Source organism: Schistocerca nitens, chromosome 5 (genome assembly GCF_023898315.1).
Source record: "Schistocerca nitens isolate TAMUIC-IGC-003100 chromosome 5, iqSchNite1.1, whole genome shotgun sequence".
NCBI lineage: Eukaryota > Metazoa > Arthropoda > Insecta > Orthoptera > Acrididae > Schistocerca > Schistocerca nitens.
In genome coordinates this window covers 269100404-269121496 of record NC_064618.1, presented here as the reverse complement: position 1 = coordinate 269121496, position 21093 = coordinate 269100404, and the positions used below count along the sequence as shown (strand labels likewise).

General features: G+C 42.7%; 1 protein-coding gene across 2 annotated transcripts in view; it reads left to right on the top strand.

Moving 5' to 3' along the window:
• The window catches only part of LOC126259723 (senecionine N-oxygenase-like), a 52558-nt gene extending 34774 nt beyond the window's left edge, over positions 1-17784 (top strand). For both annotated transcript variants that reach the window (XM_049956703.1, XM_049956702.1), the window contains 3 exons: positions 495-645; positions 2535-2698; positions 17322-17784. In XM_049956703.1, coding sequence (XP_049812660.1) covers positions 495-645; positions 2535-2698; positions 17322-17624 — 618 coding nt within the window. In that variant the 3' untranslated portion in view covers positions 17625-17784. The remainder of the gene's footprint in view (positions 1-494; positions 646-2534; positions 2699-17321) is intronic.
• Positions 17785-21093: the final 3309 nt, after the last annotated feature.

The window sequence follows — 21093 nt, the reverse complement described above, 5'->3', positions numbered from 1 at the left end:
GAGAAGACACGGAGACGATTATCTAACGGTGATTTGCTGAAACTCTAGGCCCGCCTATTCAGACAACACACTTTGTTTCAGCCGTTTTCTCTCTCTGATAGCGGGCTAAATCTTGGTACTCTGGACACTGTGTCGCGTAAAACTGGCTTCCTGTTATGAAACGGAAATGCACTTTCTGTCACGCGTAAGTTGTATAGCTAAATGGCTCTGAGCACTATGAGACTTAACTTCTGTGGTCATCAGTCCCCTAGAACTTAGAACTACTTAAACCTAACTAACCTAAGGACATCACACGCATCCATGCCCGAGGCAGAATTCGAACCTGCGACCGTAGCAGTCACGCGGTTCCGGACTGAACGCCTTAACCGCGCGATCACCGCGGCCGACAGTTGTATAACTATTACAATTTTTCCGATAACATTATTTTTTTAAGTACTGCTCTATGCAAATCAACATTTAATGTCTTTCTCATAAATGTGATATTTTTTATCCAGGTAATCATCAGTTACCATCCAGAAACTGCTCAGAAAGGCCAGTTCCCCGATAATGTCATCGAGAAACCGACGTTGGTATCTCTGTCTGAGTACGCTGCCACTTTCGAAGACGGGACATCCGCAGAGATAGACGATGTTTGTTACTGCACTGGTGAGTGTGACAGTATGTTTCTGTCATCTGTACGTTTCTCAGGGCGATCTGCATTCGTTATAATCAGACAAAGGAAATTTGAATCTGATTCGAAGCACTCGCGGAAAAATTCTAACAAATTCACCAAATTTACAGCCAAGATAAAAATGCTGTTCCTAAAAAGAGACTTAAAATTACTTGGTTAATGGTATAGAATTGACACTAAGGAGACAAAAGGTGAAGTGATAGGTTAGACGTGTACTTTATAATAATAATAGTGCTAAACTCCACGTCAGACTTGCCATTGCTAAAATACACCATTTTCCAAGAGAGTCATAATGAAGGAAACCTACTTCACTCATTATTCCTGACGCTTGGAATGGCCTGAATATAGTTAGGTTGTATAGAAACACGACAACTTCGAATATGTATAAAGGTAGCGCACCAACATTACGATGAAGACATATCTTCGTGATTGGTCTTCTTTAGGTAGTCTGTATACATGTTCGTCGGAGGATAACCGCATACTGACATGCCTTAATTGACATGAGACGGATCTGAAGTGTAAAATTGACATAATGTTTTGTTTTTCTTAAGTTTTCAAAAAGGTATGAAGATTAGCACATCGCTAGATGTGACAATAGCGAAGTTCCTACGTTTTTTCGTGAATCCGCTATAAATATGACATAATTCAACTAATAAATTCTGAAGGTGGCAGGGGTGAAACACAGGGAGCGAGAGGCTATTTACAGTTTGTACAGAAACCAGATGGCAGTTATAAGAGTCGGTGGGCGTGAAAGGAAAGCAGTGGTTGGGAAGGGAGTGAGACAGGATTGTAGCATATCCCCGATGTTATTCAATCTGTATATCGAGTAAGCAAGGGAAGAAAAGAAAAATTCGGAGTGAGAATTAAAATCCATGGAGAAGAAATAAAAACCTTGAGTTTCGCCGATGACACTGTAATTCTGACAGAGACAGCAAAGGACCTGGATGAGCAGCTGAACGGAATGGACATTGCCTTGAAAGGAGGATATAAGACGAACATCGACAAAAGCAAAACGAGGATAATGGAACGTAGTTGAATTAAATCGGGTGTTGCTGCGGGAATTAGATTAGGAAATGAGATACTTAAAGTAGTAGTTGAGTTTTGCTATTTGGGGAGCAGAATAACTGATGATGGTCGAAGTAGAGAGGATATAAAATGTAGACTGGCAATGGCAAGGGAAGAGTTTCTGAAGAAGAGAAATTTGTTAACATCGAGTATAGATTTAAGTGTCAGGAAGGCGTTTCTGAAAGTATTTGTATGGAGTGTAGCCATGTATGGAAGTGAAACATGGACGATAAATAGTTTGGACAAGAAGAGAATAGAAGCTTTCGAAATGTGGTGCTAAAGAAGAATGCTGAAGATTAGATGGGTAGATCACATAACTAATGAGGAGGTATTGAATAGAATTGGAGAGAAAAATTTGAGGCACAACTTGACTAGAAGAAGGGAGCGATTGGTAGGGCATATTCTGAGGCATCGAGGGATCACCAATTTAGTATTGGAAGGCAGCGTGAAGGGTAAAAATCGTAGAGGGAGACCAAGAGATGAATACACTAAACAGATTCAGAAGGATGTAGATTGCAGTAGGTGCTGGGAGATGAAGAAGCTTGCACAGGATAGAGTAGCATGGAGAGCTGCATCAAACCAGTCTCAGGACTGAAGACCACAACATCAACAACAACTAACTACAAGTTAATTCACCCTCTATCTGCATTTTCCACCCGTAATATTGATAATTATGATTATATACACAGTCTCACACGAAAATTCGGCGAATGGCAATAGCGACTCACAGAACTACAGTTCACTGCATATTAACAGTCCTGTGTCACAATGCTGAAAGACTCTACTTTTTGTTTCGCAGGATACCGGTACAGATTCCCATTCTTGACTCCGGAGTGCGGGGTCACTGTGGAAGACAAGCATGTGCGCCCTCTGTATCACCAGGTGGTGCACATCGACCGCCCGACGATGGCCTTTATCGGTGTGCCGTACTACGCCTGCCCTTGCATGCTCTTCGATGCGCAGGTGGGTTACAACGCCACAAAATGTTACTTATCTTGCCTCTTACACTGCTGTGCATCAATCTAAGATATAATTTTCTCTTCTGAGTGAATAGTCTATCTGTGTATCCCATGATACACTATGTGATCAAAAGTATCCTGACACCTGGCTGAAAATGACTTAAAAGTTCGTGGAGGCCTCCATCGGTAATGGTGGAATTCAATACATTGTTGGCCCACCCTTAGCCTTGACTGTCGCAAGCATACTTTCAATGAAGTGCTGGAAAGTTTCTTGTGGAATGGCAGCCCATTCTTCACGGAGTGCTGCACTGAGGAGAGGTATCGATGTCGGCCGGTGAGGCCTATCATGAAGTCGGCGTACCAAACCATCCCAAAGGTGTTCTGTAATATTCAGGTCAGGACTCTGTGCAGGCCAGTCCATTACAGGAATGTTGTTGTCGGGTAAGCACTCCGCCACAGGCCCTGCATTATGAACAACTGCTCGATCGTGTTGAAAGATGCAATCGCCATACCTGAATTGCCCTTCAATAGTAGGAAGCAATATGGTGCTTAAAACATCAATGTAGACCTGTGCTGCGATAGTGACACACAAAACAACAAGGAGTGCAAGCCCGCTCCATCAGAAACACGTCCACACCATAACACCATCGCCTCCGAATGCGAATTTTACTGTTGGCACTACACACGCTAGCAGATGACGTTCACCGGGCATTCGCCATTCTCACACCCTGACATCGGATCGCCACATTGTGTACCGTGATTCGTCACTCCACACAACGTTTTTCCACTGTTCAATAGTCCAATGTTTACGCTCCTTACGCAAAGCGAGAGGTCGTTTTGCATTTACCGGCGTGATGTGTGGCTTATGAGCAGCCCCTCGACCATGAAATCAAAGTTTTCTTACCTCCCGCCTAACTGTCATAGTACTTTCAGTGGATCCTGATACAGTTTGGAATTCCTGTGTGATGGTCTGGATAGATGTCTGCCTATTACAAATTACGACCGTCTTCAACTGTCGGCGGTCTCTGTCAGTCAACAGACGAGGTTGGCCTGTACGCTTTTATGCTATACGTGTCCCTTCATGTTTCCACTTCACTATCACACCGGAAACAGTGGACCTAGGGATATCTGGAAGTGTGGAACTCTCGCGTACAGACGTATGATACAATGACACACAGTCACGTGACCACTTTCGAAGTCCGTGAATTTCCCGGAGCGCCCCATTCTGCTCTCTCATGATGTCTAATGACTACTAAAGTCGCTGATGTGGAGTACCTGGCGGTTGGTGGCAGCACAATACACCTAATATAGGAAACGTGTGTTTTTGTGGGTGTCCGGATACTTTTGATCACATAGTGTATCATGATATTAACTAGCTTAACAAGTAGTACACATGTGGTAACTGCTTTTAATTTTACGGGAGAATTGTCTTGCATGAACTGGATGACAGAGATTGTGCCACTTGTCAATATAGTCGTTCTTTCTTCAAGACCGAAATACTCTTGGAAACAGCAGTTTGCGTGCGCTCTAGTATTAGAATTCGCTGTCTAGTAGTAGTTCTCTACTGCGTTGTTGTTGATTATGATGTGAGGTCAGTTGTGTGACCAGCACGTGCGTTCCCCTTGCTGTTACAAAAGCGACACAGAGGCCGAAAGTAGACTGCGCTACTTGTATTGTAAGCTCACTGTACAAAATGTTAGTCATACCTTAAAAGCGCAAACTGGTCGCACGGGGGCGCTGTAGATGGTGTTACCATGGCGGTGAAGTGGTGTATATGTGTTAGTCACATGTTTGCAATCTGTGCAGTAAGATGGGTGGACGTGCAGACATGAGAGGGCGGCAGAATGGAACTATTATGTTTGGATGTGCCCATTACCAAACCCATGCGTTGGTGTCAAAGCGAACCGCCTTATTTGTATTCAAGGAATGATGAACCGACCGCAGCCATGCAACGTGGCGTAAAAACTGTGATCGTGAAGTGTTGCTAACCAACAAGGGTTGGAGACGAGTGTTACTCTCTAACTCGGCAGGAATTTCAGCTGTCACTGAGTGCATGTGAATCTCGTTGCGAAGGGAACTGCACGCAAAAGAAATTTGGAGGTATTTCGCAACATTCCGTGCCACACAGCGGCACATAACTCTGCATGTCTTCAGTGGGGATATTCACTAAGCATAGGATAGCAGTAAGTGCATATACAGATGGCGGTAGTATCGCATACACAACATATGAAAGTACAATGCACTGGTGGAGTGGCCATCTGTACTCAGGCGACTCACAGAATAAGGTTTCCGGAGTGATTATGGTCGCAAGACAAGAATTAATAGCCTTTGAACGCCGAATGGTAGCTGGAGCTAGACGCACGGGCCATTCCATTTCGGATATCGTTAGGGAATTTCACAATGTGAAGAGTGTGCCGAGAGTACCAAATATCAGTCACTACTCCTCACCACGGACAACGCAGTTGCCGATGGCCTTCACTAGGCTGCTCGTTTGCATGGAGTTGTCAGTGCTAATAGACAAGCAAGACAGCATGAAATAACCGCAGAAATCAATGAGGGACTCACGTCGAACGTATCCGTTAGGACAGGGGCACAGCAAATGACGGACGTGTGTGCCTTTGGTAACAGCACGACATCTCGTGCAGCTCTTCGCCCGGGCTATTAACCATATCGGTGGGACGCTAGACGACTGGAAAACAGTGGCCTGGTCAGATAAATCCCGATTTCAGAGGAAAGAGCTGATGGTAATGTTGCAGCACGGTGCAGACCCCACGAAGCCATGGACCCTAGACGTCAAAAAGGCACTGTGCAAGCTGCAGGTGGCTCCGTAATGGTATGGGCTGTGTTTACCCAGAATGGACTAGGTCAGGGGCGGGCAAACGTTGCACGCGGCTCATGAGCGCGCAGCGCTGCACGTGTGCTGCTCGCGTGCAGGCGTCGACTGGGGCTGTGCCAGGCTAAGCTGCGGACGTTGATGCGAAGCGAGCACTATGTAGTGAACGTTGTATTTCAAGAAACGGAGAAGTGGAGATTTGCTATCTTTTAAAAAGTAATGGGAGAATCATTTTTTCTTTGTGCAAAAACGTGAAAATTCGAAATGTTTAATATGTGGCAGTATTCTCGCTGGTCAACGGAAGTTTAGTATTGAAGGCGATTATAATAAATTTCACAAGGACGAGTACAATTTATTGTCGGATTCTGAGCGGATGGGGAATTGACTGAGCTTAAGAAGACCGATCTGACGATACCAGATGAATCTGTCATAGTTGGCCGGCCGGAATGGCCGAGCGGTTCTAGGCACTACGGTCTGGAACCGCGCGACCGCTATGGTCGCAGGTTCGAATCCTGCCTCGGGCATGGATGTGTGTGATGTCCTTAGGTTAGTTAGATTTAAGTAGTTCTAAGTTCTAGGGGACTGATGACCACAGCAGTTAAGTCCCATAGTGCTCAGAGCCATTTGAATTTGTCGTAGTTGCTGTTGTCACGAAAGATCTGCGACTTTCTCTCGTCATGTCTCTCATCTAACTGATCTAAGATTTTATGGAGCACTGTTTTCAAGTTTTCAGGACGACAACAATAATAGCCCAGCGGTATGTGCAAGTTATAAGACTGCGCTTAATATAGCGAGAGCTGGAAAACCATTTGCTAAATTAATAAGTCTCGGTTAAGAGCAAACATCAGTGATGAAAATTTACGTAACTGTTTGTGTTTGTCTGTATGTAGAAATTTTGTTCCAGATATTAAACGTATTGTAAACTCCACCTGTGATAATTAAATAAAACGTATCGTAGGTAATAGGTACTCTTTCAAACCATGATTTCTTTCAAGCATTCCTACTAACCTTATTGATTCACTCAATAGAGCAAGCTAGGAAACAAAACGCATTACAGAGGAAGGAGCGGACAGAAGCTATGGTGGGGATGGGAGATAAGCGGGTGGCCAGCTTGCCCCTGTGTGCACGCGGAACACCTGTCAACTGCACGCGTGCAAGTGCACCGCACATGTGCAGGATTCCTGCCCGCCCCTGGACTAGGTCCTCTGGAAGTTCGGCTACTTGGAGACCATTTGCAGCCATTCATGTTCTCAAACAACGATGGAATTTTTATGGATGACAGTGCACCATGTCACTGAACCACAGTCGTTCGTGATTGGTTTGAATAACATTCTGAACAATTCGAGCAAATGATTTGGCCGTGGAGATCACCCGACGTGGATCCCATTGAGCATTTTTTTTTTCAGTCATCAGTCCTCTGACTGGTTTGATGCGGCCTGGCATGAACTCCACTCCTGAGCCTACCTCTTCATCTCAGGGTAGCACTTGAAACCTACGTGGTCAATTATTTATTGGATGTATTCCAACCTCTGTCTTCCTCTGCAGTTTTAGCCCTCTACTGCTCCCTCTAGTACCATTGAACTCGTTCTCTCACGTCCTAACAGAAGTCCTATCAATCTGTCCCTTCTCCTTGTCAGTGTTTTCCACGTATTCCTCTCCTCTCCGATTCTGCACTGAGCCGTCTCATTCCTTACCTTATCAGTAAATCTAATTTTCAACGTTAGTCCGTAGCACCACATCACAAATGCTTCGATTGTCCTCTGTTCCTGTTTTTCCACAGTCCATGTTCCACTATCATACATTCTCAGAAATTTATTCCTAAAATTGAGACCTATGTTTAATAGTAGTAGATTTCACCTAGCCAGGGATCTCATTTTTGCCTGCGATAGTCTGCTTTTGATGTTCTCCTTGCTCCATCTGTCACTAGTTATTTCGCTTCCTAGGTAGGAAAATTCCTTAACTTCATCTGCTTCGACCATCAATTAGAAAGTTAAGCTTCTCGCTGTTTTCATATCTGCTACTTCTCATTACTATCGTCTTTCTTTGATGTGCTCTCAGCCCATAATGTGTTCTGTTCATTCCATTTAGCAGATCGTGCAACTCTTCACTTTCACAGAGTGTAGAAATGTCATCAGGGAATCTTATCATCGATATCCTTCCATCTTGAATGTTAATTCAGTTCTTGAACTTTCCCTTTATTTCCGACATTGCTTCTTCGACATACAGATTGAGCAGTTGTGTCAGTTTCAGTACTTTTATGATTCGTCTGCAAAGTTAGCTACTAACACGATGAACATTGTCGTCACATTTTTGTCATCTGTCCCGTCAGCTTTTTAAAGGATAAAATTTACTGCCACGATACTTCCTGGTCGTCGGTAACAGGCTGGCTATCCTTGCTTCCATACCACTTTTGTTTAATACTGTTTGGAGCAGTGACGCACAGCACGGATACGTTGTGAGTTGTAATATAAATTATTCCTTCCACCACACATTTACCCGAGCTCTGAATACAAAGCTTTAACCAAAAACACTGAAAGGTGACATTCAGGTTCATGGAACAGTCGAGCCCAACTGAACCCTGTACTTAAGGAAAAATCGGAGTTTCTTACTAACTTTGCTCCTGAGATATGAATGAAAAAGAAATAGTAATTATCTGTGTTTCAACAAGCTACAACATTACAGAGTTAATTTCGTTCGTCGTATTCAGTGTTTTATCAAAGCCAGAAATTATTTAAATAATATTAAACAATATTGCTTATTTAAATCATGACGTAGACAGTTAATTAAGCAAAAGTTCATGAGGCAATGAAGTCTTTTGTTTAACATTATACTGGAGACAGTTCTTTGCAGTAAAAAAGTCAACGTAGTTTAGATGTATTCGTAGCATGAGTTCGGCTACATGAGTGGTTTCCATCGTTCCCGAGACCCTTACCCCTGAGTGTAATCATGTGTTAGTTAGTACCCCCAACCCCCCACCCCCTTCAATTCCCTTCACTCCTCCGTTCCCTCACCCTTAGCCATCATTAATATTAGCGCGTAAATAAAATTTGATATGAAAAAAATATTTGAACACTTTTAGATTTAAAATGACGAAAGACAAACGAGATTTAGTGTCTGTAGGTGATTTATTAAACCACGATTTAATGAGTCAGTGAGACAATTCGTATCACTTATTCCTACTAACCTTTTTCTGAAATGATGAACAAGTTCTCAGTGAAGCACGATTTATACCTACAATACCATCTCAGAAAAGAAAGCTGTCTAAACTGAGGGCAGACACTTATTACAGAACATCCTTCGAATGCATCACTTTGCCGGCCGCTGTGGCTGAGCGGCTCTAGGCGCTACAGTCTGGAACCGCGCGACCGCTACGGTAGCAGGTTCGAATCCTGCCTAGGGCATGGACGTGTGTGATGTCCTTAGGTTAGTTAGGTTTAAGTAGGGAAGTTCTAGGGGACTGATGTCCCATAGTGCTCAGAGCCATTTGAAACATTTTGAATGCACCACTTTCTTCTCTTACGACTCTTGCTTCATCACACCCCCACTTAAAATCAACCGAGTTAGAATATGTACACTATACTTACCGCTTGTAAATCAAATTATAGCTGGACTCCTTATTTCTAAACTCAGAGAAATTGAAAGGCTTCAGGCTGCCAAGGATTTGTGTCTGGCCGCTGCCAATAATAGTAAAAATAATAATGAGAGTCTTGAAATTTTCCCGGCATAACGAGTTCTCCATAAAGTTTCGGGTTCGCAGCCGGATAATGTAGACTTCTTGCCACGATGTTTCGGCTGACCACCATTCAAATATCTTCAGGTGAGTGTTTTGCACTGGAGATTGCTAGTTCACATCGCTACCTTTATACAAAAAATTGGCCCGAAGAAGCATGTGCAAAGACAGCCGTTACATGAGAGACCTCAGTCGAGTTACGTGTCCGCTTCGAATATTGCTCCATATATGGCGAGCAGGCAAACGCTCACTCTCAGTCGGATTGCGCATTGGTGGAGCCAAATTTCAAACGTCAAAATGTATATATTTCAATGACTAGATGCAGCCCGCACTGGGCAAATGAAATAAAAGATAAGAAAAAAGATATCGCTCGATATGTCATGAGTTCAAATTGGTTCAAATGGCTCTGAGTACTAAGGGACTCAACAAACATCTGTGGTCAACAGTCCCCTAGAAGTTAGAACTACTTAAACCTAACTAACTTAAGGACATCACACACATCCATGCCCGAGGCAGGATTCGAACCTGCGACCGTACTGGTCACGCGGTTCCAGACTGAAGCGCCTAGAACCGCACGGCCACACCGGCCGGCTATGTCGTGAGTCCTAAACCGTTTGCGTTCTGAAGAAATTAAAGATATCTCCGGGTCCCACTCTTTAACAAGATGAAAGCCGGCATCACGATTAATAAGATCTTGTGCTAGACGTATTTCCACCGATTCCTCAATAATGAAGTCCAGACGGATCTCATACAGGCCAAGATTTCCGTGGCAGAGTAATCCATGGAGTGTCCTGCGGAGATACAATGCCCGGCTATGGATGACCCACTGGGCTGCGAAAGGCGAGTTTGGCGATCACGTTCAACGCATCTTTCAAGTAGTTTCGCGCGTTGTCTGACCAATGTCAACTTTGCTGCACTGCCAAGGTATTCTGTAGATTTCAGTCTTCCGCAGTCCCAGATCGTCCTCTGCCGAAACGAGAAGAGCCGAATTCTATTCTGCCTAATTTCGACGAAATATTGCTTAGCCGACGTGCGGGAAGAGTGCCTAGGACTTGACTCGCTACTTCTCCTCTTGACCGCATGTGTGGTCACGTTTCTTCTTCCTTAAAGCTGTGCTGATCTGACATGGAGAATGTCCATTATCTTTGAACACTGATTGTAGGTGTTCCAGCTCCTATGCAAGGCTGTCTGCATCAGATACAACATGTTCCCGGCGAACCAACGTCCGAAAGACGTTTGTGATGGATGGTGGCAGCTACGAGAAGAACCTTACACGGTGGTCCTTGGGAAACGCCTCTATGCTGTTCCCACGTGGGGGCTATGACGAGAAGATTTATAGCTTGCTGACTGAATCAACGCACAGGAATATTGATAAAGACCCCACATGGAGAGTAGAAAGAAAATCGACAGCGTTGCTGAATTCTTCTCCCCTTCTGCAAGAAATTGAGAAAATATTGAGGCCTCACAGCTCCATCCTTCCAAAAATAATCAAAAAAGGTCTTCCATTACGTCCTATTGTGAACAATATGGGAGCTCCAACGTAAGACTTAGACGTTCTGCGTCCTTACTGGATCATTTTTTGGGAAAGTGTTCACATTGTATTCGGAACTCCTGTAACTTTATTAATAGACTGAAGTCTATTCATTGTTATGTGTCTCACTCTTTATAATGGTGCTTCTCATGGACTTATTGTCACTCATGAAAAGTAAGTTCCAAGCTGATATGACTGCACTGTCTCATCACACCCTTTCCTTCACCTACTTTTTATTCAACAGTGATAATTTTGAACGAATTGAATGTGTTGCCATGAGTTGTCCTCTGTCCCCCTGACAGCAAACTTTTTTATGGAAGACAATGAGGAGAGTGCACTTGATTCCGTAGAACTTAAGCCAAACATCTTCTGGCGTTATGTGGATGATACTTTTGTAGTTGTAGCTGCACTACAATTTATTATAACTACCCGGTATCTTGTTTTCAATAACAATTTTAGATAGAACTGCGTATTTTCTGTAGTAGGCCATAACTTTCGTTTATACAACAGATTTTTAGACAGTAATATTTTCTTCCCAACTCATATAACTTTTACTACCTTACACATAGAGTGTTGTAAGCCTACTTATGTATTTTGTATTCCGCCTGCATACAGAATAGCACTTTGCCAGTAATTTCTTTCCGGCCATAGTGGCATCGTCAAATGTTAAATGCCACTATGGCTGCAGTACTTTAGGACATTGTTTGCATAAAACAGACCTGAAGATGGTCATTATACACCGAAACCGGTAATCTGTTGGCGAAAAGCTTGTGACCATAGACGTAAAGTAAAGGAAATTTATTGTTTTTTCTGTTGTTAAAGATGCTGTGTTTATAATTATTTTGGTGTGTTCACGTATACCTCTCATTACCTGCATAAGATGCATAGGGTGTCCTCGCTTAAGCATTATTGTCCATTGTCTAATGCCTGATCGAAAGGTATTTTCGAAGTCAATGAAAGCAACATTTGCTATACTTACTCTTTATGGTAAAAATATTATCCCTGCACGAAACTCCTTTCCTGAACCCAAGTTGCTCTTCTCCAAAACGTGCATCTTTTATTATTTTCAGGCGATTACTTTTTTATTTTTAAGTAAGATTTAGAAATTGTTTTCGTGGGATTTTTACCTCTTTAATTGTCACATCCCTTTCTTTGACTCTTTTTAAAAATATGAATTATTTCAGCTGTTTTGCAGTTATCAGCAATTTTATAATTTTGTTAGCATTAATTAAATAAATGTAATAGTATCCGAAGTTCCACACTTACAACGTCCAGTTTCAAAAGCTATTGATCACAGAGTAATATTTTTTTTTATTTATCACTAAAATATCTCTCTCAGAAACAAATATTTTCAATGTTGTCTACTGCATTGCCTTCCCTGCATATACAAAGGTCTGAAACGCCGTTTTTATGCAGTTGTGTCAGTTTTTAACACGTAACAAATGTGAAGTTTTGAACTCTGACTCTTACAAAAGCAACGTAAAAATCCTGAAATTCATGTTGGTATTCGTCTCAGTAGTATCGCTAACACGTCAAAAATATTTCATCAACTTTAATTAGGCCCGTTAGTATGTTGATTATTGAAATAGGAAAAATTATCGCGTCCGAAGAAGTTGCCTTCTCATCACTTTATATCTTGAAAACTATGGCATTCGCTGAATAATAACTTGGTGTCCACACAAAATTAAATATAATTAAAATGTAGTACAACTTACAATTAGGAAGTTCTGAGAGTTGGCTGAACAATATTCCATAGTCTCACAACAAGGAAGAGACAGTGACACAAATAAATCCATAAACGTAATAATTAACGGAAGTAACAAGTTCATTTAAGTACACTATACACATGTCAGACAATGGGAAAACAACGCAGTTCAGTGTCAGAGCCACAGACTGTGGAACTATCGGAGTCTCTGCTCGTAGTGGGAGATTTCATCAAATCTTCGGCTCACTGTTCCAGTATACCTTCAGTACTCCCTACTTCCTCTATCACTCATTTCAGACGTTTCACTGATTTTTTTCAGTCTTTTGGTGTCCCTTTTTCAGTTTCATCATACAAAAGGCGTTGTACTTCAGCGGCATGAGTCGTTTGACATGAGATCAATCATTTCTATTGCGTTGAAATGGCAACTGGTGGGAGTAAACCTTAGCGCTTCATGCCCGTATTTTTTTAAATTTATTTTTACGTGTTGTTACTGTCAACCAGTTTGTAACGCTTCTCCAGCCACCTGACGATGTATTTATCCCTCGTTACTTAAGGGGACGCCTTATTATGTATAATCAAACGATATGAAGCATTGTAACAACCGTGGAATTTTTCGTTACGTTTCGAATCAGGGTATCCTAACTATGTCACCAAAGTATTGTGGTTCATCACTTCGTGTTAGTCGTACTTCTTATTTGAACAGAATAACAGCTAGAAATGAAACATTTTGAATATCCGGAAAGCGCTACAGTTATTCTGTTTGCATTGCCGATCGGAGCTGCCGTATTACAGCTGTCCACTCATTTCTTACCACGTTCACGCCGGCGTGTATCACCGGTGACTCACGCTAGATTCTCACATCGGACAGCGTGTACCTCCAGTTGCTCCCGCTCGACTGTCAGTTACGCTACCACAATTACACTAACGCATGATGTATTACCTATAAGCCGGTGCAACAAACAGCAGAGAATACAGGGTGCGGAAAGTAAAAATCCCGGAGATCAGAGCTCCAAGGTACGAAGAAACACAGCAGAGGAAAGGAAATACAGTAGTAACCCAATTATAGCATATATTGCCTGGTCAGCAAGTTACTGGAGGCGGATCATTGCCAAACCACTGGAATTGCTACAATCTCATCCGAAATATTCTGTAGCAGTTCTTGAAGCCTATGAGAGCTGTAGCGATGCAGCTTAGACTTAAGGGCTCCCCGCACAACACAATTTCACAGTGACATATCAGGTGACATGGGTTGCCAGCTAGGGCCGCGACAAGACTGAACTCTGCTAACATCCCTGTCAGGCTTGAAGATTGAGTAAATGTGCTCCAAGGTTCGGCCGGCTGTATGCGCAGTTGCTCCATCCTGTTGGAAATAACTGTACCTCGTTTCCTCCTTCGTTAAGGTTGCCACAAATAGTTTCCACTCGTCCGGGTCACTTTTATTTGCATCATCCTGTGCAGTTTTGTGTGGCCCTTCAACGAGAGAGCTTTCCGAACATATGAGATGCTATAATTTGTGATTAATTTAGTGCCAAATCATTTTATGAGGTCTCCCGTTGTTTTGAAATAATGGACTTAAGGTAATTTCGAAATAAACCATTATATTAAGGCAGTAACCTAGGGCGTTTGAATATGATCCCTGGCCCATGGCAAGAAACAGGGAAACTAACGCTGCCAGACGAAGGAAAGTATGAACACGCATTCCGTCCCACAGCGAGAATCACATTTCTCTGCGCCGGCGTAAATATGTAAAATTATGTTCTGTATTCACCCAAGTTTGACGAAACAAAACGGTAACGTCAAAATTTATACCTACTAATTCCCAAAGAAAGTCGCAGCACTAGGTTTTAATAACTGGCGACCACAAACAGATTTGAAGCGGAATCCTAACGTTTTTGCAGCTCTTAGCAAGGACGATTTTCTGCCTTGTAACTTTCTGTGTGTCAGCTCTAACTTCCTTGAACAGAGCTCGTATGTTTCATGACGAATTACATCTTGCTGCAAAGAGACGCGCTTTACACCCTTCTTTCGAGTTGTCTCTTCCTCTCAGGCGTCGACAATTTAGATGATTGACCTAAGTCTTCTTTCGAAAATTTCTCCTAGCTATTTCTTATTACTAATTGTTCACTGACTGGTAGATCAGCTACAGTTCGCCTCTTTATCCAAAGGAAAGCGAGTCGCTCCTGGATCCCTCTCTGTGTTCCAAGAAACTTCCTGAAGGAACATACGAATTCACGCGAATGACGACGTACAACCAAGCCGCGTCCGACACTTTTATAAAGTGTCCTATAACTGCACTCACTCGGACTGCCTCTCCATCCAATGATTGAATCATTCATTGTAAGATACTAGAACCTAAAAATCACCCGAATCGCTTACTACAACGACACAGCAAGACTGGCTAGCACACTGCTATGAGCAGCGGATCGTAAGCTGCAACACAGTAATACCCAAGAATGCGAGAATATCTCCCATTGCTGTTTTGCTGGCGGTAGCAGTCCTGCCCGCTACCTTTCAAGTGACAAATAGTTTGAATCTAACTGTACAGGGTTGTTGTTGTTGTGGTCTTCAGTCCTGAGACTGGTTTGATCCAGCTCTCCATGCTACTCTATCCTGGGCAAGCTTCTTCATCTCCCAGTACCTACTGCAACCTACATCCTTCTGAATCTGTTTAATGCATTCATCTCTTGGCCTCCGTCTACAACTTTTACCCTCCACGCTGCCCTCCAATACTAAATTGGTGATCCCTTGATGCCTCAGAACATGTCCTAAGAAGCGATCCCTTCTCCTAGTCACGTTGTGCCACAAATTTCTCTTCTCCCGAATTATATTCAATACCTCCTCATTAGCTATGTGATTTACCCATCTGATCTTCAGCGTTCTTCTGTAGCACCACATTTCCAAAGCTTCTATTCTCTTCTTGTGTAAACCAATTATTGTCCACGTTTCACTTCCGTGCATGGCTAACTCCATACAAATACTTTCAGAAACGTTCTTCCCGACTCTTAAATCTATACTCGATGTTAACAAATTTCTATTCTTCAGAAGCGCTTTCCTTGCCATAGCTAGTCTATATTTTATATCCTCTCTACTTCGACCATCATCAGTTATTTTGCTCCCCAAATAGCAAAACTCATTTACTACTTTAAGCGTCTCATTTCCTAATCTAATTCCCTCATCACCACCCGATTTAATTCGACTACATTCCATTATCCTTTTTTTTTTTTGCTTTTGTTGATGCTCATCTTACATCCTCCTTTCAAGACACTATCCATTTCGTTCAACTGCTCTTCCAAGTTCTTTGCTGTCTCTGACAGAATTACAATGTCAACGGCGAACCTCAAAGTTTTTATTTCTTCTCCATGGATTTTAATTCCTACTCCGAATTTTTCTTTTGTTTCCTTTACTGCCTGCAACGGTATAAGTGCAGATATTTTTATTGGTGTCTGAGGGGAAACATTATAACAGTATTTACTTCATTTTCAGACTAGTAATTGAAGCTATTAGGAGCGGTATGCCTTTAGTTTGGTTAGTAGCTCCAAGAGGATGTGGCAAGAGCAAGCTACTAATATTTACTTTCTGCAGGCAATAGGTCAGTTGTTGAAGGATGGATGTATGGATGCCAAACGGTTGGCTGTATTGCAGGTGTAGCCCACTTAGTGTTGGATCTGAAACCATGCAAAAAAACATCAGGTAGTAATTTATATGGTGTATTTGCAAGAAGATTGTTTGATGCAGAGAAAAATCGAGGTATTAAGGCACCAACGATCACAATATCGCCATTCATTCTCCGAACTCCCTGTGTACTGGTTGTCCCAGAAATACTCCTATAAATTTTAAGGGTTGTAGAGGGTGTATTGGGAAACAAATCGAGGATAGAAATCCGAATTCGAAAAAGTCCTCCACCGACGTTACAGAGCGTCGTATTTAAAGGCACTGGTGCCAGCCACTAGGCCACACCTTCGGTGGTAAACGCGACTTCGTACGCTTACTCACTGTATGAGGACCAACTCGCAATTCTGTTTCTTGTTCAGTGATCGCGCCTGATTGCCACGATCGCCAGTGGAGAAGCTGGAGCTAGCTGCTGCCTATAAATCTTTGTCTCCTACGAAAGAGCCGGCCGAGGTGGCCGAGCGGTTCTAGGCGCTGCAGCCTGGAACCGCGCGACCGCTTCGGTCGCTGGTTCGTATCCCCCCTCGGGCATGGATGTGTGTGGTGTCCTTAGGTTAGTTAGGTTTAAGTAGTTCTTAGTTCTAGGGGACTGATGACCACAGAAGTTAAGTACCATAGTGGTAAAAGCCATTTGAACCATTTTTGAATCTTGCGAAAGCGATGCTCAGTTGACTCGGTGGATGACGATTTGGGGTATGAGTTTCCATCTGCGGTTTTCACCGGAAACCCTCTAAAATCTCGAATTCTTTTCCGTATACAGGAAAACTATGTTCAAAACTGTTATCCATCGAGGCAACAGAGTATAACATTCGTAGGAGACAAGGCCTGTCCATGCATCAGCTAGCTCCATTCTCTACAATGGCAGTCATGGGAATCAGTCGCCGTCACTGACTAACAAACACTGAACACAATCACGTTTGCTGCCAAAGACTGGTCTAGTGGCGGGCTCTGGCGTCCACAACTTTGACACTCTGTGGCCTCGTTGGATGACGATTTGTTCCTCAGCACACCCTCTACAACCCGTCGACCTTTGACCCTGCGTTTTTTGGGACACGCCGTATAATGTTTTGTCCGATGTGCTTACCTGCTTAGGCAGTGAATGCTTTGAGTCACAAGCAGGCATTCTGGCCAGTGCAGTGACTACGGATGTGCACCACAGGCGCAGTTCTGGGTGGCGGTGCTGGACGGCAGGTGCCGGCTGCCAGACCCGGCCACGATGCGCCTCCAGGAGCTGGAGGACGTGGAGCGGCGGCGCTCGCAGGGGGTGCTGCCGCACAACATGGCCACCTTCCAGCGAGAGTACGTCGACCGGCTGGCGGAGCTGTCGGGCGCCTGCCTCACGCCGCGCTACTACCACAACATGTTCGACGCCGTCGGCTTCGACTTCCTCAAGGACCTGCAGAACTACAGGAAGAACAAGTACAGGATCGTGGATGACGAAAATTACGAGAAGGTCCTGTGAGGGCGGAGGAGTGAGAGACGCTACGAATTTTTGCAATTATTATGCCCTGCACCTATCATCGACAATACCCTTCTTTTTACATGATTTAGGTAGCTCTCCCTTGTTTGTAACCTTTTTTGTATCTCTTTAATGCTTACTGATTAATAAAAAGAAATCATAATGTAAAATAATACACATCTTAGTTCTCTTCCTACTCTCCACTCTTTGAAATATGTTGAACATTGTGCAGCAGTGAAAGCCTGCAATAGAAATTAATATCACAAGTTTTACATGGGAACAGGACATTCATGCTCTAAGTGAACGTGGTTATGGTTAGAAATCCCTTGGTCCATCTGCTTATGTGGCTTCTGAAGGCCGGCCGGTGGTCGAGCGGTTCTAGGCGTTTCAGTCTGGAACCGCGCGACCGCTACGGTCGCAGGTTCGAATCCTGCCTCGGGCATGGATGTGTGTGATGTCCTTAGGTTAGTTAGGTTTAAGTAGTTCTAAGATCTAGGGGACTGATGACCACAGATGGTAAGTCCCATAGTGCTCAGAACCATTTGAACCAATTTGACCTATGAAGGCAACGGTTGACTCTCATATTATGAGCGGATAAGCAGGAGTGTGATCACTCCAACAAAACATGTGATTACATTGCATGTGAGTACATTCCATCCGCATTTCAAAGGCCTCCTGGAAAGCACTAGCACAGCATTGCAACTGTCAGCATGTCTAATACACTACTGATTTTGACAAATGACTGACAGTAATTCCATCCACGAAACTCTCACAACTGAAACGGAAAGATACGTTTTGTGAGCAAAAAAAAAAAAAAAAAAAGTTCAAATGTGTGTGAAATCTTATGGGACTTAACTGTTAAGGTCATCAGGCCCTACGCTTACACACTACTTAACCTAAATTATCCTAAGGACAAACACATACACCCATACCCTAGGGAGGACTCGTACCTCCGCCGGGATCAGCCGCACAGCCCATGACTTTTTGTGGGCAGAAACAAGTTTTAACATCGTTTCAGTTATCAAGACGGCATACAACACCGCCTTCTTCGATACATGAAGCCCACATGAAAAGTCAGTGCCACCAAATCCACGCTACAAGAAAACTATTTTGTGTAAGTGAGAGAGAGAGAGAACCCTGGATGGAAGACGCGTACAGGTATGTCAGCGCTTCTTAAGGAATGTGAGGCAAAATTCAAATTACTCTGAGCACTATGGGACTTAACTTCTGAGGTCATCAGTCCCCTAGAACTTAGAACTACTTAAACCTAACTAACCTAAGGACATCACACACACCCATGCCCGAGGCAGGATTCGAACCTGCGACCGTAGCAATGTGAGGCAATCACGGGACAGCCATCCCTGCACACTGCTTTTGATGTCACTTTCTAATATACATTTATATTCAGTTCTGTTATTTGTCTCTGCCTTGTCCATATCGTAAAGTATCATTTCTTTGTAATAAACATTAGTTTCAATAACTGGTGTTTTACAGTTACTGGTGTATTGCTCTAATTTCTCTTTATTCTGTGGTTTATTGAAACAGTATTATAAGCAAGGATACGAACACTGCAATCAGTCGCACTCATATTAGTTTTTTTATTATTCTTGCATCTACAGATTTCAGCTAAAAGCAGCCATCCTGAGTTCATCTGAGCGACGGTTATTTATAGCTGAAAACTGAAGAAGCAAGAATAATAAAAAAACTAATATGAGTGCGACTGATTGCTGTGTTGCTATCCTTCGATATAACAGTCTAAGTTGGTGTGCACAACAGTGCCTGATGGAATCAAGTAGGTTTTGAGACAATATTTGCAGCGAAGCCTTTGCTAGACCAGAGTGTTTCAACCGCCATGCCACGACACATTGGTGTACTGCGAATGCATGTCAGGTATTTCGTGACATTTTTAATGTCTTTTAAGACAAAAAAATTATCGTTTCTTACAATAGCCCAGTTTGCAAAAACACCAATGGCTCATCGTGGCACCCGCCCTGTCCGGCACAGAAAATCCAAGGCACACAACCCGCGTGCCTGGATGGCTTCTTTAGTATCTTCTGATAGCTGCAAAGGAGGAGTTTTGTCGTTAAAGTGCTTGTATCATATTAGCATTTCTGAATACAACAAATTATCTATTACTTAATTTTAAAACAAATTAATTCTTCTGTAGATGTTTGATAAGAATGGATTCATGATCAACAATGATAACACAAATTGTAGAGTGGAAATCAATAATGGTCGAAGTCCCAAAAAAATTTTTTTAGTTAGATCCAAAACACCAAGCTAAGTGCCGTTGCAAACAACCTGAAAAGCGGGATAAGTGCTGCGGCGGTTTCTTGTAGTGCATATAAGGCAAAAAAGATAGCATGAGCGATACGTGGCTGCCCAATATTGAGGCTAAAGTGGGTTAAGTGCCACAAGGCCTTGTAATTGTTTGCAGCGTGTTACAGAGATTTTGCCCAGACTGAAAAACGTAAGAGACTGGAAGAATGTCAGAGTGTCAAATACCTAAGGACCTTGCAAAACTTATGGAAAAGGAAACAAACGATTTGTTTTTACTATGCTCCAGCCCGTGGACTTTTTACTTTAGAAAAGCAGCCGATACATATATTAAAACAACGAAAATAAATATTTCTACAAGTGGAAAAAAAGTTGCACCTCGTGTCACCAAGATGACAACAATATTTGACGAACTTGAAGACGGGATCACATACAAGATTTTCAATAAAGGGATTACCACTGACATAATAAAGAAATTCGTTTTACCATCATAACAATCGAAAACAACATGTCAGGTGGTAAGAAAAAGCTTCTTTAACAGATGCTGCCGTTATTGAAAGCAGCTCATAGAACAGTTTTCGAAAATTTAATCAATTTAAATTGCTTTGTGCTCTATAAATATAAAAGAACGATTAAAAACAATCTAATCACAGGACGGGGTATCTGCAAAATGTGTCTGTAAAAGGTTTATTATTAACAAAAGTGATTAATATTTGAGATTTCTTTGTTTGCCATCTACATCGTTTTTGCCGATATATGTATGGCATTTAAAACGTTCTACGCTTTTTAGAATAAATCTTTTATTTTCATCGATGAAAGGAAAATTGCATTAATTGTGTGACTCTCACCATAGACTATAAATGAAAAATATTACTAACGATTTTTCTTTAAAATATTTTTCTCAAAAAAGACTGAATTACTCGGAATCAGTCTTTTGGTAATTAGTCCGTTATTGATTTCAAATTCAAATGGTTCAAATGGCTCTGAGCACTATGGGACTTAACTTCTGATGTCATCAGTCCCCTAGAACTTAGAACTACTTAAACCTAACTAACCTAAGGACATCACACACATCCATGCCCGAGGCAGGATTCGAACCTGTGACCGTAGCGGTCGCGCGGTTCCAGACTGTAGCGCCTAGAACCGGTCGGCCACTCCGGCCGGCGTTATTGATTTCCATTTTACGATTGTTGCC